Here is a 15,504-nt window from a genome sequence, read left to right as displayed (position 1 = left end):
ACAATAAGCTATCTTAAAAAGAATGCAATCCTTAAATAAAGTACGGTACATAAATAGCAGAAAAATAAAACAGAACCTAAATTGTGGCTTTGTTTTGACTTTGTTCCATAAAGTGATTCATCAAAGGCAGCAGTTCTCAGTATACAAATATGCAACCCTCCCTTCTATTTTACATGCTATAAACATGCTTTAGGCCTTGGAGGTGAAATGAGGGCAATGAATAACGCAGCCTGAGTGGGATATGACGGAAATGCACTGTGGTTTCTGGAAGGCACATTGAGGAATTTCTACAGAGGATGACCTATTTGGAAAGACACCAGTGACATTACAATTGCTGGTGTGTGGAATAAAGCACAGCAAACATAGTACAGATAATTATGATCGGATAACTCACTAGCTTTTGTTTATGTATCCATAGGAAAGGAATGTTCACAAGGACAAGTGCAAAAGTCTAACTTGTGACCCATGTAACTAACCTGCAAGAAAGATTGCTGTCTAGACTTCTGCTACTTATTACTTTACATTAAAGACTATAAGGGTTCTGTGGAGCACATTTGACAAGAAAATTTATATTCCTAACAAAGTCCTTAAAAGCATAATACTGTACATTACTGACACTTGTAATTGTATGAACTTACTGATAATGTACTTATCACTTCATGAACAGTGTGCAAACATTCTTGTAGTTAGAAACAATACAATACTGATACACTGGGGGACCGGGTAGGAAGGAATAGAAGGATCTAACGGAATATGCTTCATCCAATCCTGGAGCAGTTTTCTACTCACAGGACCCTTTCTACCAAAAATAAACTATGGCATGAATTGCTATAGAAGATAATATGACACAGGTCTTTAGTAGATTTCACACAGTGAGGACTAAGCACAAAATCCATCTGAAATTTTGTCATAGGAATGCAGCCTAAAAATTTTCAAAATGCACCTCAAGTGGGCACTTATTTCAAATATCCCAACACATAGGTTCCCTCTGGCATACACCGGATGAAAACTGATGCTAGAACTGATCCCATTCATTGGAATGGGATAGTTCACACTCATCCAGCGTCTCAATTTTGATGCCAGATGGTTTGGACACGCCGGAGGGAACCGTACAAGGGAACTCAGCTTGCTGCATTTCCCTGTCTGCCCTTCAGAAACAATGGATTCCAGATGCCATACAACTGATGACAGCTTGTCATCAGTTGTTGCATTAGTTGTCTCGAGATCTAGGCTGTGTTCACCTACACCAGCGGCCGTAGATATGTGAACCCAGCCTTACAGGTATCCAGGCAGATTTTCTCTGATTTGCCTGCCAATCCAATGATTGGGATCAAAGGGATATAAAAAGCTGTTGGCCAATGCTACATCATTGTTCACTGTGCCAAGTAGCTGAAGAGAATCTGCCCCCCCCCCCCCGAAAAGATTGATGTGGTTTCTGTTAGAGGGATAGTCGTCCAGCTAATGCTGGAGAGACAGAAGCTGTTTTTGAACTCCCATTGGTAATATTTCAGCATTATTTATTGTATATTAATTATTTATTTATTATATATATGGGGCACCATTCATAAAGGACATTGGCCTTATTTTACCATAATAAAGTTGTCTGTGTTTTATTTCTTCTTGTTTTTGTATTGTTTACTTGAGAGTTTAGTAGGCTTACTTATAATTACACTCTACTGGCTGGTCAGAGATGCAGAGTCAACAATAAAACAATTTTCTAAACAATAAAAAGATACATGTGCAGTTTTTTAGCAAATGCTATGACAAATGTGGAAAATAAATATGGAAAATGAATATTGGACATATTGGCCCTCATTTTCAAAGCTCTTCCTAAAAGGTTTTGATGGTCTTTTTTTTATGATGCACGCTGATTGAGACATAGCTGTGCCAGGGCTGTGCCATTGTGCGGAGGAATGGAACATTAGGTGCCCGAAAAACCCACAAACCCACAAAGATCAAATAAAGGGACATGGCAACACATTTGCAAAAGAAACCAACATATTTATTAAGGTTTTCTACTAAAAAAAGAAAACTCTATGGGCAATATTTCTGACCGAAACAAAGATGGTTTGAAAATAACCCTACAAAGCCACATTACCTACTCCCTTCACTTCTGGCCCTTGGATATTTTGGTTATTTTTATCAAGTGATTTCCCTTCATACTAGATTTCCTAGATATAATTGTCATGTCTGTCTTGGTCTGTGCTCACACACTGCCATTGGATTTGCTTGTGTGTGAACAGTTTTATGTTCCTTGGTCAGGGAATAGTTAAAGCTTTTGGCTTGCTAGCCATTAGCTCCTAGGGTGTGTCTATGTATAGTCAGCCCAGTCTAGCCTCTGGTCTGGTGATTGAGATCATTACATATGAACTTCCTGATATCCTGACATGCTATGGAGCTCTTGGTGAAACACTATTTATTTGAGCTTTTAATCTACTATCTCTGACTTAGCATGCACCTTGTATGTTTTGATTTTAGCCATGGTTATGTGGCATGCTCTTAGTAGATTTCTAGCTGTGTTTGTTTAGTCAGTTTTAGGATTTGTATACCCTTTCTGTTATGTATCTGTTCCCACTGTGTTTTCTCTTGTATCCGTTTTCTGTGTTATCGCTCCATGGGGACATTCCTGTGTCTACTGGAGGCTCTGATCTAGATATCCCTGTTACCTGTCCATGGGGACTCCATGTCTACTGAAGGTTTTCTGAGGGATTGCGATTCCTGTCTTGTGTTCAGTGTGAACAGTGTTCTATAATGATATCCTCTTGTATCTGTTTTCTGAGGTGTAACTAGGCATCTCTGTTACCTATCCATGGGGACTCCGTGTCTACTGGAGGTTTTATGAGGGATTGCAATTATTCCAGTTTAGCGATAGATCTCTGTTACCGGTCCATGGCGACTTTGTGTCTACTGGAGGTTCTGGGGGATTATGCTCATCCATTTTCCTGTCTGGTGTTTTGAACTCTATTTGTTTATTAGTTATTTATTCAGATCTTTGGAGTACATGCACAGATCTTAGAGTACATGATCACTTGGCTAGTTTTTTCCTCTGTTCTTTACCATTGGTCTATAGTATCCTCTGTGCTGCTCACTGATCTGTGTCCTCTGACCTTAATCTGTTATAGAGTTCTATGTTCCTGTTATGTTTCTGGTTTCTGACCAACTGTTTATTAGTATGTGTTTTTAGGCCCCTGCACTTTAGTTCAGGGAGGGACCGGCACCCAGTTGTCGATCCACTGTTTAGGATGGATGGGCAAGAAGGCAGGGAGAGATGTTTTAGGGTCAGTTTAGGGCTCACTCTTTCTGTCCACTGGTCGGTCCCTGACAATAATGTGTGTACAATTATTGATTTGGAATGCAATTTAGAATGATTATTTTTCCTGCATGTGCCAAAAATGCCTGCATGTGCTAATATTGTGCCAAAAAACCCACACAAACACAAAAACAGTAAATAAATGAGGATTAAATAAACACATGGATTAATAAATTTACAACAAATACAACCCTACGCTCTTAGGCTGGGTTCACATATGTCCGGTATCTGGCACAGGTGAACTCAGCCTAGATTTGGACTCAACTAATGCCACAACTAATGACGTTGTCATCAGTTGTATGGCATCCATTGTCCATTGTTCCTGCACAGCGGACAGGGGAACACAGCAAGCTGCGTTCCCCTGTCCGGTGCTCTCCGGCAGGTCCAACCATCCGTTGTCCAAATTGAGACTCAGGATGATTGTGAGCTGTCCCAATCAAATAAATGGGATCAGTTCTAGCATGCCGGACATCTGATATATGTGAATCCAGCCTTAGTAAATGAGGGCCATTGTGTAAAAAACATGAATAACAGTATGAGTTTAGTACTTACCAATGCTACAGGAACGAAAATTTCCTACAAACTTTATATATTCATATGTTGGGAATTCTTTGGGATTTAGAGCTCCTCTTAAAAGATGACAGCAAAATTCCAAGTCATTCTCAGCTTTAAAAAAATACAAAACAAAAAAACAGTAAGTAATTTAATTAAAAAAATGATAGGAAAAAAACCTAAAAATAAAATGTTGCCCCTGATGATAATGAACTGTTATTGCTTTTAGGTTGTTGCTTTTACTATGTAACTTAAGAATTGACATTCATTCTTTGAGCATGAAAAACTTCAGATGGAGACAAACAACACTGTCTTCTGTCAACTGAGGCTCTTTTCACACTAGTGATTTTACCGTTATTGACGTTCCGTTGCATGTTCCGTCACGATTTTTGGCGAAACCCGGCCGTTACAAAACCCCTGACGGCCGAGACTAAATTGCATTGCAGCCTATGGGGTTTTGTAACTGCCCGTTTGCACCCGTATATGCCCGTAATTCATTACGGACGTTATACAGTGACGGGACATCGTGGCGGAAAAATTACTGCAAATTACTGGGCGTGGATGGAAATGAAAAATTGATGAAAGGTGTCAACACAGGATAGTCTGGATGGTGGATAAGCATCCCCAAACAAGTTCCAAAGATATTCCAGCTGTCCTGCAGGCTCAGGGAGCATCAGTGTCAGCACGAACTATCCATCGACATTTAAATTAAATGAAACACTATGGCAGGAGACCCAGGAGGACCCCACTGCTGACACAGAGATATAAAAAAGGAAGACTACATTTTGCCACAATGAACTTGAGTAAGTCAAAATCCTTCTGGGAAAACGTCTTGTGGACAGATGAGACCAAGATAGAGCTTTTTGATAAAGCACATAAGAAGCTTATTGATGGTTATAGGAAGTGACTGATTTCAGTTATTTTTTCCAAAGGGTGTGCAACCAAATATTAAGTTAAGGGTGCCAATAATTTTGTCCAGACCATTTTTGGAGTTTGATGTGACATTATGTCCAATTTGCTTTTTTTTTTCTACCTTTTTTGGTTTAGTTCCAATACACACAAAGGGAATAAACATGTGTATAGCAAAACATGTGTTGCTGCAATCCTTTTCTGTGAGAAATACTTCATTTTCTTGAAAAATTTAAAGGGTGCCAATATTTACGGCCATGACTGTATATACACCTGCACATACATCTGCAGTAGACATTTTATGTACAAGCGCTGAAGCACCTACAGATTCTTAAATTCGGCTAAGCAGCTATTAAAAAAATAATTTAAGGATAAATCTGTATTCTCCTGACTCCTAAGCTGTACTATTTCAAGCTGTATTCTGGTAACTTTTAACTGTGCCATGGAATTTTAAAAGTTCAGAAGGTTTACACACTTCGAAATCCTAGCCTCAGAAATCTCATTCATGTGCTTTGTATGTGGAAACAGCTTCACTGACAAAAAGTTGTGGGTCACACAGGAACATTGGGTTAGTACCATTCTGCCACATGATGTAACCATCAGTGACTACTACACTTATCATAACCATCATCTCCTATAGTGGCTTCCACAGCTATAAAATTAAGGCCCTATTTTCAGCTGTAATAATGGCTATACTATTCTACCATGACCAGGGATTTTAAGTCCAGCCCTAAAAGAACAAATTAAATAATTGCACCAGGTGAAGAAAAGACTTTGTGACTGCAGAATATACACATTTTTATTTTTGTGTGTAATACAAATGTATTAAGAAATCACATATTATACAAAAATAGTATATACAACAAAACCCTTTTTTATGACCAACCAAATGTGCAATCAAAATGGCCTTCTAGGAAAAAGCAAAAACACATTTCACACCTACTGTACATGGTAAGATGTGACTCAAATGAATAAAATCATAAATTCTGAACTTGCTCTTAACGTGTAGCTTAATATCTTGCAAAAATACATAGAAACATAGAATGTGTTGGCAGATAAGAACCATTTGGCCCATCTAGTCTGCCCAATGATCTGAAGCCTATGAATAGTCCATGGCCCTATCTTATATGAAGGATAGCCTTATGCTTATCCCATGCATGTTTAAACTCCTTCACTGTATTTGCAGCGACCGCCTATGCAGGAAGGCTATTCCATGCATTCACTACTCTCTCAGTAAAGTATTACTTCCTGATATTACTGCATAAACCTTTGCCCCTCTAATTTTAAACTATGTCCTCTTGTGGTAGTTTTTTCTTCTTTTAAATATGCTCTCCTCCTTTACCGTGTTGATTCCCTTTATGTAATTAAAAGTCTTTATCATATCCCCTCTATCTCTTCCTTCTTCCAAGATATACATGTTAAGGTCCTTTAACCTTTCCTGATAAGTTTTATCCTGCAATCCATGTACTAGTTTAGTAGCTCTTCTCTGAACTCTCTCTAGAGTATCTATATCCTTCTGGAGATACGGTCTCCAGTACTGCGCTGTCACGATGCCGGCTGGCAGCTAGTGGATCCTCTGTGCCAGAGAGGGATTGGCGTGGACCGTGCTAGTGGACCGGTTCTAAGCCACTACTGGTTTTCACCAGAGCCCGCCGCAAAGCGGGATGGTCTTGCTGCGGCGGTAGTGACCAGGTCGTATCCACTAGCAACGGCTCACCTCTCTGGCTGCTGAAGATAGGCGAGGTACAAGGGAGTAGGCAGAAGCAAAGTCGGACGTAGCAGAAGGTCGGGGGCAGGCGGCAAGGTTCGTAGTCAGGGGAGATAGCAGAAGTTCTGGTACACAGGGTATAAACACACAAAGAACGCTTTCACTGGCACTAAGGCAACAAGATCCGGCAAGGGAGTGCAAGGGAGGAGACTAGATATAGCCAGGGAACAGGTGGGAACCAATTAAGCTAATTGGGCCAGGCACCAATCATTGGTGCACTGGCCCTTTAAGTCTCAGGGAGCTGGCGCGCGCGCGCCCTAGAGAGCGGAGCCGCGCGCGCCAGCACATGACCGCAGGAGACGGGAACGGGTAAGTGACCTGGGATGCGATTCGCGAGCGGGCGCGTCCCGCTGTGCGAATCGCATCCCCAACGGCCATGGCAGAGCAGCGCTCCCGGTCAGCGCTGACCGGGGAGCTGCAGGGAGAAAGACGCCGTGAGCGCTCCGGGGAGGAGCGGGGACCCGGAGCGCTAGGCGTAACAGTACCCCCCCCCTTAGGTCTCCCCTTCTCTTTATCGGGTAACTGCCTCCCCTGGGATGAGGACACCGGGAAAGGATGGAGGGATTCCTCAACGGCAGGCAGAACCGCAGGAGTAGGAATGGGGAGAGAGGGCAGAGGGCGAGACCTGGCACGGGGCAGTGTGACACCAGGACGAGGGCCATGAGGGGACACAGAAGCTTGCCTGATGGAACTGGGAGGGGGGGAGGGGCATTTCCTGTGGCAGGCCGAGTCCTTAATGACCTTAGGGGGACCGGATGCAGGAGGAACCACAGGGTCACGGCAGGGAGTACTGGGAACCGGTTGAAGGCAGTCCTTGGAACAAGAGGGGCCCCAACTCTTGATCTCCCCAGTGGACCAATCCAGGGTTGGGGAATGGTGTTGAAGCCAGGGTAGTCCAAGGAGAACTTCAGAAGAGCAATTAGGAAGGACAAAAAATATAATCTCCTCGTGATGAGGTCCGATGCACATTAGGAGGGGCTCCGTGCGGTAACGCACGGTGCAATCCAACCTGGCTCCGTTGACCGCGGAAATGTGGAGAGGCTTGACAAGACGGGTCACCGGAATGCGGAATTTATTCGCAAAGGACTCCCGAATAAAATTCCCAGAAGCTCCAGAGTCCAGACAGGCCACGGCTGAGAGGGGAGAGCTGGCAGAAGTGGAAATCCGAACAGGTACCGTGAGACGTGGAGAAGCCGACTTGGCATCAAGAGACGCCACACCCACGAGAGCTGAGTGCGAGCGTGCGTTTCCCAGACGTGGAGGACGGATTGGGCAATCCACCAAAAAATGTTCAGTACTGGCACAGTACAGACAAAGATTCTCTTCCTTACGGCGATTCCTCTCTTCCAGGGTCAGGCGAGACCGATCCACTTGCATGGCCTCCTCGGCGGGAGGCCTAGGCGCAGATTGCAGTGGAGACTGTGGGAGAGGTGTCCAGAGATCTAAGTCTTTTTCCTGGCGGAGCTCTTGATGCCTCTCAGAAAAACGCATGTCAATGCGAGTGGCTAGATGAATGAGTTCATGCAGGTTAGCAGGAGTCTCTCGTGCGGCCAGAACATCTTTAATGTTGCTGGATAGGCCTTTTTTAAAGGTCGCGCAGAGAGCCTCATTATTCCAGGATAGTTCAGAAGCAAGAGTACGGAATTGTATGGCGTACTCGCCAACGGAGGAATTACCCTGGACCAGGTTCAGCAGGGCAGTCTCAGCAGAAGAGGCTCGGGCAGGTTCCTCAAAGACACTTCGAATTTCCGAGAAGAAGGAGTGTACAGAGGCAGTGACGGGGTCATTGCGGTCCCAGAGCGGTGTGGCCCATGACAGGGCTTTTCCAGACAGAAGGCTGACTACGAAAGCCACCTTAGACCTTTCAGTAGGAAACTGGTCCGACATCATCTCCAAGTGCAGGGAACATTGCGAAAGAAAGCCACGGCAAAACTTAGAGTCCCCATTAAATTTGTCCGGCAAGGACAGGCGGAGGCTAGGAGTGGCCACTCGCTGCGGAGGAGGTGCAGGAGCTGGCGGAGGAGATGATTGCTGATGAAGTTGCGACTGAAGTTGGTGCACAATGGTGGACATTTCCGACATCTGGTGGGTTAGATGGGCGATCTGTCGGGCTTGCTGGGCGACCACCGTGGTGATATCAGAGGCAACTGGCAGGGGAACCTCAGCGGGATCCATGGCCGGATCTACTGTCACGATGCCGGCTGGCAGGTAGTGGATCCTCTGTGCCAGAGAGGGATTGGCGTGGACCGTGCTAGTGGACCGGTTCTAAGCCACTACTGGTTTTCACCAGAGCCCGCCGCAAAGCGGGATGGTCTTGCTGCGGCGGTAGTGACCAGGTCGTATCCACTAGCAACGGCTCACCTCTCTGGCTGCTGAAGATAGGCGAGGTACAAGGGAGTAGGCAGAAGCAAAGTCGGACGTAGCAGAAGGTCGGGGGCAGGCGGCAAGGTTCGTAGTCAGGGGAGATAGCAGAAGTTCTGGTACACAGGGTATAAACACACAAAGAACGCTTTCACTGGCACTAAGGCAACAAGATCCGGCAAGGGAGTGCAAGGGAGGAGACTAGATATAGCCAGGGAACAGGTGGGAACCAATTAAGCTAATTGGGCCAGGCACCAATCATTGGTGCACTGGCCCTTTAAGTCTCAGGGAGCTGGCGCGCGCGCGCCCTAGAGAGCGGAGCCGCGCGCGCCAGCACATGACCGCAGGAGACGGGAACGGGTAAGTGACCTGGGATGCGATTCGCGAGCGGGCGCGTCCCGCTGTGCGAATCGCATCCCCAACGGCCATGGCAGAGCAGCGCTCCCGGTCAGCGCTGACCGGGGAGCTGCAGGGAGAAAGACGCCGTGAGCGCTCCGGGGAGGAGCGGGGACCCGGAGCGCTAGGCGTAACATGCGCACAATACTCCAAGTGAGGCCTCACCAGTGTTCTGTACAGCGGCATGAGCACTTCCCTCTTTCTACTGCTTATACCTCTCCCTATACATCCAAGCATTCTGCTAGCATTTCCTTTTACATTATTACATTGTACACTGACAAAAATTGTAGAGCCTACACTTAAGTTAATGAAAAAAAATCAAATTTTATTATATCATCATGATTAAAATAACGAATAGAACTTTACAGACAGGAACTACCAATGTAAACAAATGGAGCATATATCTAATAATATTAGATCACAAGGCACTTCATTATGTGTGCATCCTAGCTATATTCAAAAGAATATGATATCAGATATAGCGCTACAATGTTTATTGTGTAATACTTGACTGTTAGTACTTCCAATATGACGGAATGCACTCCTGTATAATTACAGACAGGTACACTGACCAACACAGTTCAACATATCATAAAAGTGCGTACGTGCAAAAAAGTGCCAAAATTGTCCTCACCCATTGTATCTGGACCTCAACGCTCCACTACCCCAACAGCTGCTGTTTTGTCGCTTTCCTCGGGGTACTGCAATGCATCTGTCATTTTATTTACCCCTTTTATATCGTGCAAATCTAGATGCAATTTCCGGAACGCCTTACTTACTTCCAGGCGCTTACCTGTCACATGACTCCACAGGGTGCCGGAGAATCTCGCAATTCATCTCGGCGTCTCCACGCTACTGCGCATGACACAGCTTCCTCAAAGCCAGGCCTGCGCACAGTGCCTTTAGACCTCCGTGCACAAACCCACCGTACCCTGCGAGCGCACGCGCAATGACAGGAAGCACAGAAGCAAGTAACGGCAATGGGAGATATCATATTCTTTCTGGGGGAATTGTATATACAAAGTGCAAGTGCTAATAAACAATATTTACAAAATAGTTTGCATAATTATTACACAATTTCTAAGACCCCATTTATATTAAAAACCCAATATGGGGGCGCATGCGCGCAGCTCACGCGAGAGGACGCATGTAGTGTGAGCTCCGTGCTGACCGCGACTATACAGCCTCTCTAAGCACCCATATCGGGCTCCTCTGAGTTAGAACTTGCCCTGCCGGGTGGGGGAACATGCCGCGATCCCAGAAGGGCACAAAAAGGCAGAATTCGCAACGGCTCTCGCAGTCTATACCTGATATCTTCAGAACAAGCCGGCGCTCCAAGATGGCGGAGCCACGCTGCAGCTCTCCAGCAGAGCATTCAGAGGAGGAGTCGCAAGGCCCTACAGACCTGTCGCCTAACTCGATGTTCCGGAACATAAAACTCCTCTTTCAAACTGAATTGTCTAAGGCGGTGGCAGACCTATCCTCCCAGCTGAAAGACTTGGGGCAGAGAGTGGCAGACTCTGAAGCGCGGATTGACGATTTGGCTGACGCCATTGAAGCTGATCGCCATGACCTGGAGGATCACACTGCGCAACTACAGGCCCTCGAGCTGAAACTTGAGGACTTGGAGAATCGTTCACGCCGCGCTAACTTACGGATCCGTGGTCTCCCGGAGGAGGTGACTGATTTTACTAAGGTGATCTCTTCCCTCTTTTACGCATTGGCCCCGCAGCTGGAACCAGAACTATTGCGCTTTGACCGCATACATAGAGCCCTGACCAGGCCCAAGAACCCTGACTATCCGAGGGATATAATACTTAAACTGCATTATCCTGAGGTGAGAGACAACATCCTGCAGGCGGCCAGAAACATCCCAGTGTTACCTGGGGTACCTCCATCTGTGCGCATTTTTTCGGATCTGGCCCCCTCCACCCTAGCTAGGCGCAGAGAATTCCGCACCATTACCCTTACACTTCAAAAAGAAGGCATACTCTACCGGTGGGGGTTCCCTTTTTCCTTAATATTCCAGGCTAGTGGTCGCACGCACAATGTCCATACTGTGCTGGAAGCCAAAGAAATTCTTTCACATGCCCGCATAACTTTGGTGAATAGTCCACCTCTACCTCAAAGGCCTGGACGGGTGAACCGTGAATGGTCTACTGTGGGGAGAGAGAAACGTAAACCCCCTGACCCTTTGCGAGAGGACACTGCTACTTGATTGTCGTGGATTCTCCATTTTTTTATACAGTTGTTTGCTTATTGGACGCTGAGCTGTTGCCTCTCTACACTTTGCGAGCCGGGACTTTTGTTCTCCTTCTACACCCCCCACCACTGCTGTTATTGATTTCTACAATTTTTCCATGGCGAGGCTAGATCGTGGTTCAGAATACTGCACCCCATCATCCCTTCGTGGGACATAGGAAGAATGCTGGGCGACTTGATAAGACCGCCCGCCTTTCCTGTGATATGGACGTTTTTTTGTTTTCCTATCTATTTTTTTTCTTTTATGTTTGTTTGTTTTTTGTTTTTTGTTCCTATAGGTACGATGCACTTCTGTTTTTTGACGGCAAGCAGCCGCAATTGGTGCTGATGGCTGGTCTCCCTATCCATCTCTGGGTACTGATTATTGGGTGTGGTATGTATGATGGCATGTCTCCTCTGGATTGGTGTTATGGCTAAGGTTCTCTCACATAACGTGCGGGGCTTCAACGCCCCAGGTAAACGTAGTAAGGCCTTTATAGATTGCGTAAAATTACACCCAGACATATTGTGTATCCAGGAAACCCATTTTACGCTCACCTCTAAACCGTCACACTTACACAGATTGTATTCTAGACATCATTGTTCGTCTTTCACGACTAAATGCAGAGGAGTCATGACCTTGTTTCATAACTCTTTCCCCTTCACGGTACAGAGGGAGCTGGTGGATGGTGAGGGCAGATACCTAATATTGTTGGGTACATTGTATGACAAATCCTTATGTATTGTTAACTCTTACACTCCAACGGACTCCCCTATTATGTTTTTTTCCCGTTTATGTTCACTTCTTGAGACACTGTCGTACGATATGCTGATTTGGGCCGGAGATTTTTAACATCATAGTTAATGGTAAACTGGATAGATCTAATTCAGCCCCTTTTCGTAGGTCAGGGTCTCAACATCGCCTTCTGCAGCAATTGTTTGTATCCCTTGACTTAGCAGATAGTTGGAGAGAACATAACGGGGTATCTAGGGGTTACTCATATTAGTCGCCTGCACATGGTCACTATACCAGGATAGACTGGATATTAGTCCATACCCGCATGTTACCTCAGATGTTGTATGCACGTCATGTTCCCTCGGTGTGGTCAGATCATGATATGGTGTTAGCTGCTTTTAACTTGATGCCCTCCTTTACATACCCATTTAGATGGCGCCTGAATGAAGCATTGCTGTCCATGCCGAGGGTACCCCAACAACTAGATACTGACCTGAAATTTTTTTTCGATACCAACACAATCCCTGAGTCTTCCCCAGTATGGGTGTGGTTAACCCATAAATCTTATATGAGAGGCCGTATCATATCCCTAGCTAGTGGACTGAAACGAGACCGCACTGCTACCCAAATAGCCTTGGAATGTAGATTACAGAGACTGACGTATGCTCATCAACAGGACCCATCTCTTTACCTTTATCATACCATTAAGGAGACCCGCTTACAGCTGGATGCACTTCTATCTACCAAGGTTGAGAAAGCTGTCCGTTGGACAAAAGCGACCTATTACAGGTTAGCTAACAAACCAGACAAATTACTGGCGGCAATGCTCAAAAAAACCTCCTCTTTTAATAGAGTACATAGCTTGCAGCTCCGACCGGGTCTCCAAACTTCTCACCCCGATAAGATTTATACAGCCTTCCATACCTATTACTCTACTCTATATACAGCGCCCTCTTCTTCCCCTGCTCTTTCCTCATCCCTTACTGACTTCTTCTCTTTAATTACTTTACCGTCATTGACACCAGATGCCAGGTAGTCTTTAAACGCTCCTTTTACAGTAGAGGAAATCGCGGACGCCATTGCCCGATTGAAGTCTGGTAAGGCCCCTGGGCCTGATGGCCTGACGGCAGCATACTTTAAAAAATTTGCACCATTGCTACTCCCTCATCTACTCACATTTTTAAATTCGCTTCGCACACAGACTACTATTCCATCTGAATTTCTAGATGCACTCATTTCAGTTATCCCTAAACCGAACCGAGATCATTTAAGTACGGCCAATTATCGCCCTATATCGTTGTTAAATGTTGATGAGAAGCTCCTGACATCTTTGTTAGCAAAAAGATTAAATGCCCATCTTCCTACCCTGGTACATCAAGACCAGGTAGGATTTATCCCTGGCCGCCAAGCACCAGATAATGTTCGGAAAGTCATTGACCAAATACAGTGGGCGGGGACTACCACAACCCCTCTCATTGTAGTAGCCTTGGATATAGAGAAGGCCTTTGATTGTGTATCGTGGCCTTTTTTATTCGCCACTTTACACAAGTGGGCCACTGGCCCATTTGTCTCTATTCTACACCTTCTGTACTCCACCCCGACTGCATATCTAAAGTTGCCATCTACCTCTCCCTGTCCGATTTCTATAGGCCGGGGTACTCGTCAGGGCTGCCCCCTATCCCCAGCCCTTTTTGCATTAATTATGGAATCACTGGCACAAATGATTAGAGATCATCCTGATATTTCAGGTACCACTATCGGATCTTCAGAATATAAAGTGAACTTGTTCGCTGACGATTTATTGCTAACCCTTACAAACCCCCTCATTTCCCTCCCCAACCTTTTTAAGGTGCTGGACTCCTTTGCTCTGCAGTCGGGGTTGAGGGTCAACGTTACTAAATCTGAAATTATGTATTGTAATATATCGGAATCCTTGCAACACACCATTGAACGTACATTTCACTTTAAAAACGCTAATGTGGGTTTGCCCTATCTGGGTGTGAAACTTACCCCATTCATTTCATCATTGTATAGCACTAACTTTGTTCCTCTTTATAAATCTATTAGATCTGATCTGGCCAAGTGGAATTATCCTTACATTTCTTGATTAGGTAGGGTGAACGTGATAAAAATGGTAGTTTTACCTAAGTTGTTGTATTTGTTTAGAACACTACCTATACCTGTAGCAAAGCGTGATTTGCTTGCTTTGCAAAGAGACTCCTTTAACTATATCTGGTCGAACAAACAACCGCGTATTTCCAGGCGAATCATGCATTATAATAGGAAGTCGGGTGGCTTGTCGGTGCCTGATTTTCTTAAATACTATTATGCTGCACGATTGGCTCAACTTGCACTGGTGAATGCTCTGGATAGAGCACCTCGCTGGACGAGACTGGAGGACTCCTTGTTGTCCCCTTACTCCTATGCATCCTTGATGTGGACCTCGAGCCCTATAGCTACGCTGGTCCCTACGTCGGCACAGATTGCCCTTTACTCATTGTCTCTCTGGCGTCTGGTTCGCTTCAAATTTCGCTTGCAATCCTACGCTTCTCCTCTGACTCCTTTTCTTTGCAACCCTCTCTTTTTACCTGGTCTTACTCCCTCCCTTTTCCACTGGTGGATTGATAATAAACTGCTACGACTCTATGACTTTTTTGACCATCTTTTGATGTACACATTAATGTCTCTCAAACGAAGATATGACATGCCTGATGGTGAATCCTTTAGAGCCCACCAGATATTTTCCTATTATCGTACTGTTATGGGCAACACGGCTACACTACATCCTACTATGTATGAAGCTTTCATTCTCTATAGACCCTTGGATGTCGGGCTCCTCTCCCTAGTGTATGCTCATCTTAATGATCCCTCTCCTGATCAGAAACTGCCCTTCATGTTAGCGTGGGAAGCGGACCTGCATCACACCTTGTCTTTATCCCAATGGAGGGAGGGATGTGTGGTTTTGGGGAAGGGGAGTTGGCAAGTGACATTGATGGAGACGGCGTTGAAGGTTCTGCACCGTGTATACATGGTTCCCTCGCGACTTCACTCGATTGACCCCGATGTTTCCCCATTATGTTTCCGTGGGTGTGGTCAAAGGGGAACCATGTATCATATATGGTGGGGTTGTCCGGTGGTGTTGGGTCTTTGGATGACTGTATTAGATCTTTTAGGCTCCCTTTTGGGTACTTATGTGTCACGTACCCCGGCTTTCTGCTTGCTTGGTACTAA

The 15,504-nt window shown here is 45.3% G+C and overlaps 1 protein-coding gene across 5 annotated transcripts in view; it reads right to left on the bottom strand.

Moving 5' to 3' along the window:
- The window catches only part of NPAS2 (neuronal PAS domain protein 2), a 139,125-nt gene that overhangs the window by 40,003 nt on the left and 83,618 nt on the right, over positions 1 to 15,504 (bottom strand). For all 5 annotated transcript variants that reach the window (XM_056556062.1, XM_056556064.1, XM_056556063.1 and 2 more), the window contains one exon: positions 3,863 to 3,976. In XM_056556062.1, the coding sequence (XP_056412037.1) occupies positions 3,863 to 3,976 (114 nt within the window). The remainder of the gene's footprint in view (positions 1 to 3,862; positions 3,977 to 15,504) is intronic.

The sequence above is a fragment of the Hyla sarda genome, chromosome 2 (assembly GCF_029499605.1).
Source record: "Hyla sarda isolate aHylSar1 chromosome 2, aHylSar1.hap1, whole genome shotgun sequence".
NCBI classification, from domain to species: domain Eukaryota; kingdom Metazoa; phylum Chordata; class Amphibia; order Anura; family Hylidae; genus Hyla; species Hyla sarda.
The sequence above is the reverse complement of the archived record's forward strand: the minus strand, read 5'-3'. Positions and strand labels throughout refer to the sequence as shown.